This window comes from Gouania willdenowi, chromosome 22, assembly GCF_900634775.1.
Source record: "Gouania willdenowi chromosome 22, fGouWil2.1, whole genome shotgun sequence".
Taxonomy (NCBI): domain Eukaryota; kingdom Metazoa; phylum Chordata; class Actinopteri; order Blenniiformes; family Gobiesocidae; genus Gouania; species Gouania willdenowi.
In genome coordinates this window covers 19118163-19133512 of record NC_041065.1, presented here as the reverse complement: position 1 = coordinate 19133512, position 15350 = coordinate 19118163, and the positions used below count along the sequence as shown (strand labels likewise).

General features: G+C 40.8%; 1 protein-coding gene across 3 annotated transcripts in view; it reads left to right on the top strand.

Annotated features, from left to right (window-relative positions):
• Positions 1-13970: 13970 nt before the first annotated feature.
• The window catches only part of bcl11ba (BCL11 transcription factor B a), a 42665-nt gene continuing 41285 nt past the window's right edge, over positions 13971-15350 (top strand). For all 3 annotated transcript variants that reach the window (XM_028437376.1, XM_028437377.1, XM_028437375.1), the window contains exon 1: positions 13971-14701. In XM_028437376.1, coding sequence (XP_028293177.1) covers positions 14647-14701 — 55 coding nt within the window. In that variant the 5' untranslated portion in view covers positions 13971-14646. The remainder of the gene's footprint in view (positions 14702-15350) is intronic.

Genomic DNA, 15350 nt, shown 5'->3' with positions numbered 1-15350 from the left:
AATCTTACCTAACCCTAACCCGACCTAACACTAATTCTACCGAAGCCTAACCCTGCCTAACCCTACCTAACCCCACTAGATCCCTCCATCTCACCCAAAAAACACCAACAAAGCTCCAAAGGTGTCATAATTTAGCGAACCACCCTTAATGACAGCCTTCATGACACCTTATTCATGCTAATGCCAGATAATGACAGCATAATGTCAGCCTTATCTATAAAACTTGAAGTAAAGTGTTACCAGTCCAACTTACTGCTGCAGGTCACTTGATGTCTTTGTTTTTCCTTTACCCATGCAATTATTTGTCTTGACTTCAAAAAAGCCCTGCAATGGACTGGTGCCCTGTCCAGGGTGTAACCCGGCTAGCACCCGCTGAGAGCTAGAGGCAGGTACCAGCAGTAAGAGGGCCAAAAGTTGAATAAATAAATAAAGAATAAAGTCTAGCTTACTTTGCACTATACTAGTCATGATAGTTCTACACCGATTTCATCTTTAGGCTCCTCGCACATAGATTTCAATTTAATTAACTGATTTATAGTTGTGTAAGAGGTGAGAATCCCTATGGTATAATAGATATCTGACTAGTTTTGACTTCCTGTGTCTGTGCCAGGCTTTTTCAGGGTTCTCTCAACTGGTTTGGATGTAATTGTGAGTTGCTACTGTCTTGGCCTCATTAAAGCTCTGAGTGGTTCGTAATTCCACAGTACTACTCTGGAGTTGCCTGTAATGTAAAGCTGAATGAATAAAACATGAAGAAACGTTTTGACAGAGAGAAATGTAATATTATTTGAGGCTTGAATGAGTTTTAAAATCAGCATGTTTGGATAACACATTTGAGTAATAACTAAGCTGAATACCTAAAAAAGTTTATAAGCACGTGGCATGTGCTCAAATAGTAATTCATTGATATTTAAAAAGAAGTGTAGGTAAGTGTATTTTGCATGAAAATTTGATGATGACATGTTCAAGTTAGTTAGTTTAAAACAGAAAAGAAGGAAAAATGGGCCCAAGACCGAGCCTTGTGGTACTCCACATCATTGAAGTTTTTTTTTTTTTTTTTTTAAACAAACAAACAAATAAACAAAAAAAACACATAGATGCAGTCTTACACTTCTCAAAGTAATTTTCACGGAGAGACTTAAGAAAAATAAAGACAATTTTCTCTGTTTCAAGCGTCTCCTCTCACTCTCTCTTCACTCTGTTACACACTCACTAATTGACCTGTGGCGTGGACAAAGCACCACTTAGTCACCTGACATGTAGATCAATCACTTACATGATTCGTAACAGTCTTAACAAGGGACGTCTGCATTGGAGGACATTTGGGTCACACACACAAACACACAAACGTGGCCTCCTTGCTTTGCATGTTCTTGTTGTGAAAGCCTTGTCACCTTGAAGTGTTTGTCTGTAATTTATCTCTCTCTGAGGGCGTGTGGTTCACTTTTTGTCCTTTTCGGTAGCAATGGTAGGACAGACGAGCCTCTGTATTTAAGCTATCATAATATTTACATTTTATAGTTTATATAAATGTAACCTTTAATTTAATCAGGAATATCCCAAATTACATTATTTAAAAAAACTTCTCTTTCAATGGAGTCCTGGGCGAAGATTACATCAACCTTACTTTTAGATTAACAAATACTGCATTTTTTTTCTTTAAGGTAATAAAGAAAAAAGACATTAAAAGTGTTTTCTATTAATAAAATCTAATATTTTAGTGTAAATTTATGTTAATAATATATCCCTCTCCTTTCATAGCTTTAAATGTTTTTATTGAATAGTTTGCTTGTCCTTGGTGTTGATTGGCTTGTAAAAACTACAAAAACACTTCTCCTAACTCGTATCACAGTGGGGGCCAAAAAAATGTGATTATGTGATCTTAAGGGCCCAGGAAAAATCTCTTATTTTGTCTATTTGGTTGACGCTTTGTGTTTATATATTGTTTTTGTTTTCTCATTTTGTGTGCTTTTCTCTCATTTTTATTTTTTTACTCTTGGGTGGGAGAAGGGAACAAAACAACAACAAAAGTTTAGTTATCTATTTTTCAACTTGAATGCTAAAATACCTGCTATCTTTAGCTTATAAGCACACAGATTAATTGGTAAACAAGTAGGGGTGGATCTAATATGTTTAAAATGTTCACACTGATTTGATTTGATGTCAGTTTAGTTAAAGTTTAAAAAGTAATTACAACACTAGAGTGATGCAGAGTGACTTCTCCCTCCTTATTTTATTGCTTTCTACCCCCTCCCTGGTTCTTGTCCTGGTTACGGTGTGACGGCCTGTCAGGAGATGCAGCTGAGAGGACCAAGAGTCGACAAAATCAGCTCAGATCAGACCTGATCCCCTCACACACACACACATGCGAAGGCCAGGCTCAGCGGTGTGTTGACCAGTGAGCGGTGAAAAGGCCCTGTGTCCTACCTTATCTTCATCAGACCTCCCAGTCCTGACCCAGAATCGTTCAGACCTGCCTAGCACCGCTCTCGACTCCACTGTGTGTCTGTGCTTCCTCTGACCACATCAACGCTTTCTGTGGCGGCGTCCCCTAATACTCAGGTGGACGGATTACATGATATAATGACTTGTGGCACAGGGGGCTCCTCCTGCCCAGTAACCTGACTGTCACGTTAAATATCTAACAAGAGGGAGGTAAATATGAGATAGGCTGGAAGACAGCGCAGCCGTTGTGGGCTGAAGAATGCGGAGTTTATTAGAAAACCTAAAGTCGACGGTTCATCAAGTGACCAATCACCACCTGGACAGCACACATACATCTCTCCGACGTCGGCACAATGAATGAAGTTGCATCGGCGAGACGTATTATGGAGAGCGTTTGCTCAATGGGGAGACGTCACGGAGACATCGGAGTTTGACCGATGTTTGGATGATGGATTAAAGATGCTCAGCGCGGTCTCTCTACAGCTTATATTAACAATTATTTAGCTCGGATCATTCAAATAGTAAATATCTCCATATCCATAGTCGAGTATTTACTTAAATGTGATAGGAATATGGCAATATCACAACAACAACAACAAACAAACAAAAAAACAATATACTACCACGAAATAGCTTATTATGCGTGGAAAAAATAAAGAGAGACACAGTTCATGATCATAAATGTATTTTTAGCAGCATAGCCAAAAGAGCCCCAGCACAAAAACAGCTTCATTGAAGTGACATTTTACAGTTCTACAATTTTATAAGTGGTATCACAGATTTGGGGGGAAAAAACACAAACTGACGCATTAGGAGTAGAATGCCAAGATCGGAGGCCGACATCGGAGAGACGTATGCGTGCTATCTGGGAACAACCAGAGGAAGTCTATGAAGCATGCACACAAATCAGGCTTCTGAATAAAAGCTTGGTGGCAAGGACGATCTGAAAGTAGAGCCACCAAGAGAGGGCAGCGAAGGACAGCAAATGAAGCAGAACTGCTTTACGCATAAAAATAGCAAAATATTGTGAAAAGATTAGTATTGGTTTTTTTTTTTTTTTTTGTGCGGGTAAAAAAAACGAGTGCATTTATAATAAACACCATGAATGAGAGGTAAGGCTGCATTATGACGAGAATCCAACAAACACCAAAACCGGAGGGGACAAACTAGTTCAGATAAGTCAAACACTATAAAACAGATTGAGTTAAGGCTGCAGTAAGGCAAAAAAAAATAGTTTAGATTTTACAAAACACTATACAACAGAGGTCAAGCTAGCATGACATAGAAATGGCAAATTGTGACAAAATATATTTTTCAAATAAGTCCCTCTAAAAGAAGACGAAGAAGACTTGGGGCTTTCGCCTTTATTTATCGTCATATATGTTTTTTACACATATATTTAATTTGTTCTCTGCATTTGACCCATCCTTTGGGGAGCGGTGGGCCGTCACGGTGTGGTGCCCAGGGAGCAGTTGGGGGTTAAGGGACTTGCTCAACATTCCACAGTGATGGCGCGGGTGAGATTTGAACCGGTGACCCCCCGATTACAAGCCTGCTCACCATGGCCCAAGGTACTAGAGGCCCGTAGGGGAACCAAAAACCAGAATTGTTATGATACACATCATGAAATGGCGGTAAGGGTGCAGTAAGGCACAAAAAAATGACAAATCTCCAACAAACATGTAAAACTATCGTAAGACATAAAAATGGCAAAATGTAAAAAAAATGTAAGGCTCTAGTATCTCCCTAAAATCTAGAAAAGTTATGATGAATATAATAAAATGAACCTGTAACAAAGCAGAACAGAAAAAAATGACGAAAGTCTGAAAAACCACCCAAGTTCGGAGGTAAGGCTATATAGTAAGGCACAAAAATGTCAAAATGTGAAAAGAGAAAAAAAAAAAAATCACAGAGAAACTCAATGAAGTCACAAAAAACCAGGGATGGGTTAAAATTGCAGAGGACAAATTTCATATATGTGGAACAACATATATGACCAATAAAGGCAAAAGCCCAATTTAAATAAAAACAAAGGTAAAGTTTAGATATGACACAAAAAAAATGACCAAAATCTGACAAATGCCCCCAAAACATGATAAAGCTATTATGGCATGAAAATGGCAGAATGTGAAAAAAAAAAAAAAAATTGAGGCAAGGCTGTTTTATGACAAATGTTTGAAAATCACCTAAATTCAAAGGTAAGGCTCAAGTAAGGCATAAAAAATGGTAAAATGGCAAAAAAAAAATAAAATAAAAATGTTTAGGTAAGGCTATAACTAACAGTTATGATAAACATAAAATGGAGCTAACGCTGCAGTAAGGCATAAAAAAAAATGCAGAAAATCCGTTAAACACCCAAAATCTTACTACTTGACAAACACCCTAAAATGTGTAAGGCATACAAATCACGAAATGTGAATAAAAAAGAAGGAAAGAAGTAAGGCTTTAGTGAGTCTCTAAAAACTAGTGCAGTTCCAATAACCACCATAAATAAGAGATAAAGATTCGGTGAGGCAAAAAAGAATTACGTAAATCCGTCAAACACTGATGCTCAGATTAAAGGCTATAAATGGAAAAATTGTGAAAAAAAATTCAAAACTGAGGAAGGCTATAGTAAGTCCCTAAAAAGTACTTCAGATATCACAAACACTAAAAAACTAAGCATAAAAATTACAAAAACCCATAGTAGCTGCCCTGTTAGCTATACGTTTTTTTCTTTTGGTAAAACCAAAGATGTGTTTCTGGTCAAACATGTCTGAAGTAGGTAATGCAGCAGGTTTGTAAAGGATCTCTGGCTCTGAAAGTGGTTTGGGAAGCATCATTTTGCACAACATCAACATGATTGTAATTCCCTTTTTTCTTTAATAAAACCATGTGCTGCGTGTGAAGCAAATAGTTTCTCCTCGCCAGTTTTCCGTTTGTCTCCCTCCTTTCCCTCTCGCTCATTCATCAGAGTGATGGATCGACTCGGTTCTGTCTCTCTCCACCCTGACACCACAGTCAGCCTGATAACGGCTCAACCTCAGCTTCATTTACATGAAATAACACTGAGTTCTTGAGTTCTCGCTGCGTGTGCGCGTGTGTGTGTGCGTGTGTGTGTGTGTGTGAGGAGCACGTGTACAACACTTTGACAACTACTTTCTTCAGTATTGATCATTTCAGCATATATTCACACGTCTCACCTTGACTTCCTCCTCACCGCTGTGTTTATCTGCATGCTCACCTTGCTGACAAACTTCAGCCATTACATTTTATTATGCTTTCTGAAATTGAAGCCCACACACCCCACAGTGCAGGTGAGCAGTAAAACGGCACGGCTTTGCTAACTTAAGTGGAGTCCACGGCTGTATTTGTGTGCAATCTGTCACCGCTGTGAGATTTGTTGTCCTTACCTTCATCTGTAAACTCAATTAAAAGCACTTTTGTGAGATTATATATTGCGTTTGGGTCATCTTGTAGCTTGGAGTAGCACTGTGACCGCCTGCTGTCATCTTTATTGGTTAACCGACCTCATTAAAGCTCCCCCTCGAACAGAAAGTGGGAACACATGCGAGTGAATTGGGTTTCCATAACAGGACAAAGTGGGAGGTTCGCAGCCAAAAGTTGTGTCAACACTGGGAAAGAAAAGCACGTGAACGGTTCTCCAACAGCAAAGCGAGGACTTGGCTCACCCTGGTTTTGGTTTTAGGATGGGCATCTGAGGACGGAGCTAATTGTGGAGAACACAAAGCGTTGGCAGCGTTGGGTGAATCTATCAGATGCCAACGTTTGTGTGTGAGAGCATGCATTCCCTCACTCTTTTGTTTGCTCTCCCTCAGCATTCTCCTGGGACTTATGTGGAAGTGGGCTCACTATCCGGGTGCCAACAAAGCCTGCTTTAGCCATTTTCTATTTTTTTTTTTTTTTAGCTTAAAAGCAGAGCTGGGCCTGGTTGTCTGTGGTCGATATTAATGAGCCATTGTGAGTATTTTTGCTTTTTGTAGATTTTGGTGGCCAGTTTGCGAAATTCCAAAGCAGAAAATATTCTCCCTGGTAGTGTATCACAAAAATGACTTCATGTAATTTTTTGTGCGTATGCCAACACAATTTCCTCATATTTTTCGTGCTGTGTGACACAAAATGTTTTTGCGTTGCGTTACACACATTTTTTGGAGTTTGTGTACAGCTGCTGGGAACAAATGGCAAGCCATTGTATGTCAATGGGATTTATCACCTTAAACATAATCTTACCCCATACCTAACCATAACCAAACCCCATAATGTTACTATGAGATTTAATTGCAAGAAATAACTTCCAATCAAAATACATGGCTTTAAAAATCGTGTCCTGCAGCATGAAAATCATGTTGGCACGCATGAAAATAAAAACATTCCTTTTCATCACAGAGGCACATTTCTTGTTTCCCACCGTGTTGTGTATTTAGCCTGGCTTCCGCACTGAGTCTAATGAAGTGCATTAAAGGTGCACTTCACAACTCTCAGATCCCTCCCTCCCCCTCTCTCCTTGCTGCGCTCTTGCCCTGCCTCCAAACATTCCAAAGTCCCTCCCTTAGAGGAGCAAACAAGCTAACGTTAGCCTGACAGCAATATCACAGTAATATAACATGCACTGTTAAAAGCATATTACTGCAGCTCTTCTCTCTCTCAATGTGCACACACCAATCTAGCAGCAGCAGCAGCAGCAACAACACAGTGTCACCACAGCCCACACGGAGGCTGCCGTAAGAGAAGCGCACACACGAACAACACATGCACTATAGAGTTCTAGTGTAACAATTACAAATCAAACATAATGTAAGTCAATCAGCACTAGGAATGTTATGTTATTACCAGTTAGTTACATATTCTTAAAGCAGTTGAGAGCATTTGGAAGTTACAGCGTAAATATTTCTGGCTTTTGGGGCAAAAGCTACAGCAGAACCTGGCAGTAAAGTCTTGCATTGTTAGACGGTCATCGGCCTTTATCTAAATAGCCCTTTTAGTACTTGAGTTCACATTACCAACACCAGGCACTCACCCGTTGACACAGGGACATTGTTGGTGTCACAGCTCTATGTGCAAGAGTTGGAATGGATTCCACATTAAGTTGTGTCACCTCTGCATGCTGGAGCTGTTTGGACAACCTCTGGACAACCTCTGCTGGTCATGTCATTCCCTCTATTACTGTTAGTTTACAGTCCCTGTTGCAAGTTTAATGCTATTTCATTACTTAAGTTGGAACAATTTGGTTAAACACAGCTAGGCTAACTGGAAACTCCCTATCAGAGCATATTGAAGATCTTCAGTGTATTTTCTGCTACACTGAATAGTTGCGATAATTCAAGAGGACAAGCTCCATCTTCTAGTGATCTTGTACTGATCGCGATCGTCGAGATCACTACGTGCGTCCATTACAAGACAAATCATTGTCTGTAATGGTACAATCAGAGCATGTGGGAGGCCGCACGACGTTTAATATTAATATTAGCCTAACCACTAAGAACGAGTGTGTCATAGCGTATCATGTTTTTTTCCCCTGCAGTCTGTGCCTTCTCCTCGCCGTCCGAGGGCTCTCTTTTCTTTTCAGGTGTCTTGATGTCAGAGCTGGTGGCTCCTGATCAATGGTTCACGGCTCAACTAGTCCGGGACCCTCGAATGTACTGATCATTGGTTCACGGCTCAACTAGTCTGGGACACTCGGATGAACTGATCGATGGTTCGCGGCTCAACTAGTCTGGAACACTTGGATGAACTGATTGATGGTTCGCGGCTCCACTAGTCTGGAACACCTGGATTGACTGATCGATGGTTCGCGGCTCAACTAGTCTGGAACACCTGGATTGACTGATCGATGGTTCGCGACTCAACGAGTCTGGAACACTTGGATGGACTGATTGATGGTTCGCAACTCAACTAGCCTGGGACACTCGGATGGACTGATTGATGGTTCGCGGCTCAACTAGTCTGGAACACTTGGATGGACTATCCTTTTATCCTATTCTGTTCGCCCTTCTGTCCACTAAACCCAACCAGTCAAAGTGGATGGCTGCCACCTCTGAACCTGGTTCCACTGGAGAGTCCTTCCTATACAAAAAAAAAAAAAAATTGTGAAGCGCTCTGAGATTACTTTGTTGTTGTTGCGCTATATAAATAAAGTTGAGTTGAGTACTATCTCAAGACCTCACTTTTCCATGTTTATCGCCCATAATTTCTTAAGGCCAAATATTCACTTGAGGCAATGCACCGTGTAACAAAGCTCAAACAGGCACAACCAAGAAAAGGTAACTAGTGTTATTTATGTCAGAACTATTGTGTTAAACGCAAATGACTGTTTAAAAACTCTAAAATGAACTGCTTTTTTTTTGAATGACGCTTCCTGTTTCTGAACCATTGAAGGCCAGCTTTGTTCATCTATAGCCTCTAATTGAAAGTAAAGCTAATTAGGACGCTACGCTAGGAGTTGAGAACACATCCTTTTACTGTTTCTTCTCTCTGCCTCATTATATGAGAATGAATAATGACCAACACGCACATTAAGAACTGCTATAATTGTGGTGCAATTAACGGTTCTGAAAATAAATTCCTTTGAAAAGAGAGGAGGAAAGGAGAAAAAGGGTGAGGCCTAGGAGTGCGAGCGGTAAGTGAAAGAGTGTGTTCTTGTGAGTGTGTGCGCTGGTAATGAGAGTTCAGCGGTGCTGCTAAGTTGCTCTAAATAAATCTATCATTAGCATTTCCCCTTTAAATGGAATAATTTCAACTTTGATATCTGTAATTGTGCTTAAGGGCTTCTGCGCTACTTCGCTAGCCCCTCAAACGCTCGCTCCCCGGCTCACGCCGAGACGATCACAGCAGCGTTTTATTCACTTAAGACTACATTCAGAGCACACAATAATGAGCGCCGATGAATGCTGCTTTAATAAAACCACAACAACACACAGCGCAAGAGGTCTAATCCTACAATTGTGTGCAGAGCTGATGTGCAGAGCGGCGCGGAGAGAGGGCTTTACGCAGATGCACAGGACACACAGCGACACAGACACTGGAAGTGATCAATCATCTGCTACACACACACACACACACACACACACAGAGGTGGAAAAAGTACTGATATATCCAGTACTGTTACTTGATAAAAGATATATTCAAGTACAAGTAAGTCATACATAAAATACACAAATACAAGTAAAAAGTAGCTCAATTAAATAGTACTTAAAGTAAAAGTTACAATTTACTGTCACCCGCCAAGTTTATTTTAGGTAATAAATCTTGCCACGGTTCCTTTGCATATAGTAAACATCTCATGTATAAACTTAGAAAGGAAAAGACACAATCTTGCACATTTGGGACCTAGTTTATTTTCCACAAAGGCATCTGAATAAAATAAAAGGTTTGTCAAAATGTACAATTCTTTTAAAAAAAAAAAAAAAATAACACCAATAAATTAAATTCTCAGACTCTAAGTACATTTATGAGCTTTAAAATAGTGCCATGTGGGTAAATACATTATAGGTAAAGAAACCCCCAACCTAAAGCCAAGAAAGTGGCGTTGATCAGAAATGGTGTATGACTAAGAACATATGGATTATGTTCAATAATAAAAATTTAAAAAAAAATCACAAAAAATAATAATTTACTCAATAACGGTTGGGTGTAATGTAACAAATGACTTTACTTATTTATTTTTAAAACATACTGAGGTACAAGTAAAATGACTGACTTAGTAATATATACTCAGAAAAGTACAAGTACCCATAAAAGCAACTCAATTACAGTAACGTGAGTACGTTACTATCATCTCTGCACGCACGCACGCACACACACACACACACACACACACACACACACACACACACACACACACACACTGAACCACAGTGTCTGACTCTAGCACTCGTTGACCAATAGAGGGTGGTGTTGCATCACTGGTCGGAATGGTTGCCAGCAGGAGGAGCGCAGAGATGCTCTGTCTCTCCTCCTCAGCACCTGCCTCTCTAATCTGCTTTCCATCACTGATGACTGGATAAAAAAATAAAAAAAATAAAGAAAACAACGAAAGAAAATCACCCTTTTAATGGATGAAGCTGACATTAAGACTTGATGGCTGCAGTTAAGGAGGACATGTCAGCTGCTCATTGGTAGAAAAATGTGAAGCATCTTCTTCTGCAAGTTTTGTCCATTATCAATTAAAAAAAAAAAAAAAAAAAAGGTCAGCACTTCTGATGCAATCATCATCTACATGTAGTTGGATATATAATCCAAAACCTATGGATGCATGTTTTTTTTTTTTTTTTTGGGGGGGGGGGGGGGGACATGCAAACTCCGCAGACATGGACCCAAATGCAAACATTCCCATGGCTGAGTGAACCATTTTCCTGAAGTAAACTTTGACTCCCTAAAGGACATTTAAGTTGATCAAAGGACAAAGTCGCTCAATTTGCTTTTGAAATAATTGTGCGGTTTGTTCGGCGAGCACATTTACTGCCTTTATCTGCCAGCCTGCATCTAAACACATAAACATCAATATTAGCAGTTTAGTGGTGAACAGTTGTTGGCAAAGTGATCTTAAAACTCCAAAGGACACCTCCACACATCCGTCTAATTAAAATTTAACCGCCCAGGCCTCGGCGATGAGTGCGGGTGGAGAGGGGAGGGGGAGAGGGAGGGGGGAGTTTAAAAAAAAAAAAAAAAGAAAAAAAAAAAAGGGGCTTATTTAGCATTAACATAAAAACAAACAGCCGCATATATATATGCAAATGAAGGAAGGGCAAAAGCAGGATGCCGGGAGCCATTCACCATAACTCACGCTGATGGCCTTTAAGTGAGAAATCGCCTTCGAAAAAACGTCCAATAAGAAAGTGGAATGATCGCACCTGTCGCCCATCTGACTAATGAGCCAATCAGGTTGCAAGGACAAGGAGCACATCCAGATAGTGATGTTGGCCTGAAGTGTCACTTCCCCACAGAAGGCACTCAGCATTCCTGCTAAAAATAAATAAATAAATAAATAAATTTATAAAAAGGAAAAAGGGGAGAAAAAAAAGGGGGAGGATTTCACATCTTTGGATGGCACAGAAATGGCCCCTGAAATGTCAACAATGCTTCTGGAACACAGGAAAGCTGCAATCACAGCTGATTTATTAGCGCGGGAACAACTCCCATGCAATGTTAAAGGTAAAAAAAAAAAAAAAAAAAAAAACACCTGAAAACTTGTGTTCCCTCGTGTGTATATGTGCGACATAAATGGAGTCTCTTCCTCTCTTTCTCCGTCCTCAAAGCAGCTTTAATCACATATGTTCATTAGGGGATGGAAAAAAAGAGAGATGTGCCTTAAAAGTGACAATGATTTACATTTCAACGTAATTCTCTCTGTCGCCTGTTTTTTTTTTTTTTTTTTTTTTTTTTGACACGGTGATCACTTGTATCCCTCCCAAATGAAAGTGGGTGTCCTGTTGTGTGTGTGACAAAGACATTTGGACAAAACCTGCAATCCACTTCATTTTCCCCAGTAAATGAGCATGGGAAATCTGTTTAAGGCTTCATATAGTATACACTGATGAGGATATAAAAGCAGAGGCCTTTTTTTTTTTTTTGGGGGGGGGGCTTGTTGGGAGACAGCCGAGCAGCTGAGATGAGATGAGCCCCGTGAAGATATGATGGAATAGAAGAAGAAGAAGAAGAAGAAGAAGAAGAAGAAGAAGAAGAAGAAGAAGAAGAAGAAGAAGAAGAAGAAGAAGAAGAAGAAGAAGAAGGCGCCAGCACTTGAGGCGATGCATGGAACAAGAAGAAGACATGGTGAGAAGTCCAAATACAAAGCCATGGTGGATGATGCGTTCTCTGGATGATCTGCTGCTCTGACAACACCTGACCCAGGAACAAACCACAGGCGTGTAGAAGCGATGAGGGGATGAAAGGAACCAGATAGAGGCCTACTATAGATGCAGCTTCCTCCTCATCCTCCTCCGAGCCGCAGGGTGGAGGATGGAGAGAAAGGAGCGACCAAGTTGGGATGCAGACATGCAGATGCAGATGAAGAGGAGAGGGAGTGTGTTTTTTTTGGAACATGATAGCAGCTAATCCAGCTCAGAAGCCGTGCTGTAGGGATGAAGGTGTTGGCAGCTGCAGCTTCCATCGAGGCTGACTGGCCGCTGCTTCAAATCTCCACTTTCAAACCAACGCTGATGTTGTTTCTAATCTGAATCTGAGCTCAGCGGCTTCCACTCACACTGCTCAGTGCAACTCAGGACGTGCATGCACCCCTCACCACTTCACACGCACGTTTCTTCTCCAAGTCACTGGTTTTGGCCCTTTTTTTTTTTTTTTTTTTTTTTTGCGTCAGAACCGCCTTGTATTCCTGCACAGGGTGGAGTGAGAATGGAAATGTGAGCACATCATACCTCTCTCTCCCTGGAGCACTTGGTGCTGATACGAGGTCGGCACTCACCTTGCACCATCGGCCTGAATCATTAAAATTAACTCACTGTCACAAAAGTTGCATCTGATGGAGAAGTTAAACACATTGCATTCATGCGCAATATTAAAAACAACGCAATCATTAACTTTGCTAAAAAAAAAATTAGCATTTTTGTTTCTGTTTTAACTAAACACAACTTGCATACAATGCCTATAAGAACTATTTTTAGATCTTTAACCAAACACTAAATCAAACATACAGTCCATTATACTTGTAAAATCTACAATATAATATATTTATTTTTTGACTGTAAACCAAGTATAACTTTTATTTTTTGTGTTTTTAAAATGTATTTTAAATACACACTAATGACTGAGACTAAAATAAATAATCCATTTGATAAACAATTAAAAAAAAAACGCGCCACTTGAATACGTGGGATCAATATAAGATCATAATTTATTATATATTATTGTAAGAGGCCAAAACTAATGACATTTTAAAAACAAGTAAAACTATAAATAAAGTGAAAATTGCAGTGATTTTTCCTATCAAAAAACAGTTGATGAAATTAAGCAAGTGTAATTGTAAAATATAAAAGAAGTTGGTTTTTACGTAAGTCTAAACAGATTTAATGTCGACCTTTCAGTGAAATGACGGGCCTCCGCTGTGAAGTCATTGCATGAATTGGATTTAGAAAACCAAACGGTGAGTGAAGTGTTCAAACAGGTAAACACATTTAAAGTTGTGCGGTGAATGCGCCGTGCGTAAAAGACGGTGCGTTTTCGACCTTCAAAGTCCGCGTGACACCTAATAAAGCGCGGAACGTCCAGCATCCCGTGCACGAGCCTCTGCTGACACTCCAGGGCTCACTTTATTCGTGATAAAGCGCACTCCCGCCTCCTTTTCCTCGGGAGATGACTTTAGGGACTCTGACCAGTGCTGCCGTTCGCGCGCTGCACCGCCCGGTATGTGCGTCAGGGCGTGTGTGTGTGTGTGTGTGTGTGTGTGTGTGTGTGTGTGTGTGTGTGTGTGTGTGTGTGTGTGTGTGTGTGTGTGTGTGTGTGTGTGTGTGTGAAAGCTACCACTAGTCGCCCCCAGTGCTCTTCAGTCTCCACTCTCCCTTCTCACCGCAGACTGAACGTCACGTCCGCACTTGAACTTGAGTTTTCTCCCACCGTAGCAGCCGGAGAGCCGCGCAGAGACGCACACAGTCCAGGGATGCGGGACTCCGCACTCAGCACTGACACAAAAGAGGCTGCCACTCTGTCCTCACACCAGTACTGGGCTTTGACTTGGAGAGTTCAAGTCTGAGTCCTCACTTTGGCGTCAGGTGAAGAGACCTGGATACTTATTTCCAGACGTCCATCTCCACGCACAAGGGCTGCTGGTGTCCGGTGTGGCCGTGCACGCACGTGCAGTGGACACTGGGTAGAGACTGACCATCAGCAGGTGACCACCGGCTTCCAGCGTCCTCACACGTCTCCATCCCCTCCATCATCTGACTGATGGTGTAGAAGCAGCGGAGGGAACATCGGGACTACCCCTCCCTCACCGCCTCCAAGAAGGGAGAACAGTTTTTTTTTTTTTTTTGTTTTTTTTTTTTTTGGGGGGCTCCAACCGAGCGCCGCGGCCGAAGCGCAGGAGCCAGGCAGAGCTCCACCGCACCGAGGGGGGCAGCGGTCAGTGTGGGTGTCCAGAGAGGTCCGCTTTCGGGGCCAGTTTGGCCGGAGCAGGAGGAGGTGGAGGAGGAGGACAGCAGACCCGTCCAGCGCAGCTCTCCGGGCGATGCCAGTGTAAATGCCAGGGCGATGTCCCGACGCAAGCAGGGGAACCCGCAGCACCTGTCCCAGAGAGAAATAACACGTAAGTGCACGGAAACACCTCACAAACATTCCTCATTTTTACTCACTTTATGTGCATGGCGAACTGCTTTTTTTCTTTCCTTGCGCGCAAAATTGAAGAAAATCCCACTTTGGAGAAAAAAAGAAAAAATTCCAACATATTTTCCTTCACTTTCACTTTGTTCTGCTTCTACATTAATTTATGGCTTATCAGTTATCATCGTTATCCAATTATCACAGTCTTAAAGTAGCCCATGAAATTCACATAGTTTGCCTCGGTGACTTCTCGGAGAAGTCGAGTGTCCGTCTCTGGAGTTCGTGGAGACGATGTTTCTATCTGATTTTTTAAAATCATTTGTTGCTTTTGCTTTTTATTTATTTATTTATTTATTTATTTTTAATGTATTTGCATCATTATTGCCACATTCAAATAAGTTACCCTAAATGTTGTGATATTAACAAAATCTTATCTGTAGCTTTGATTTTTAAAGACTTTTTTCTACTTTACGCACGATCAAATATTGTTCATGCTTAGAAATGACTTTATGACTCCACAACGGGTGAACACATATCAAAAGATACATTCAATTTAAATGTTTTCTTTTTTTTTAATTTGAAAACTTGAAAATGATGAAATTTACACTTTTGCGCACGATTCAACCTCCAGTTTG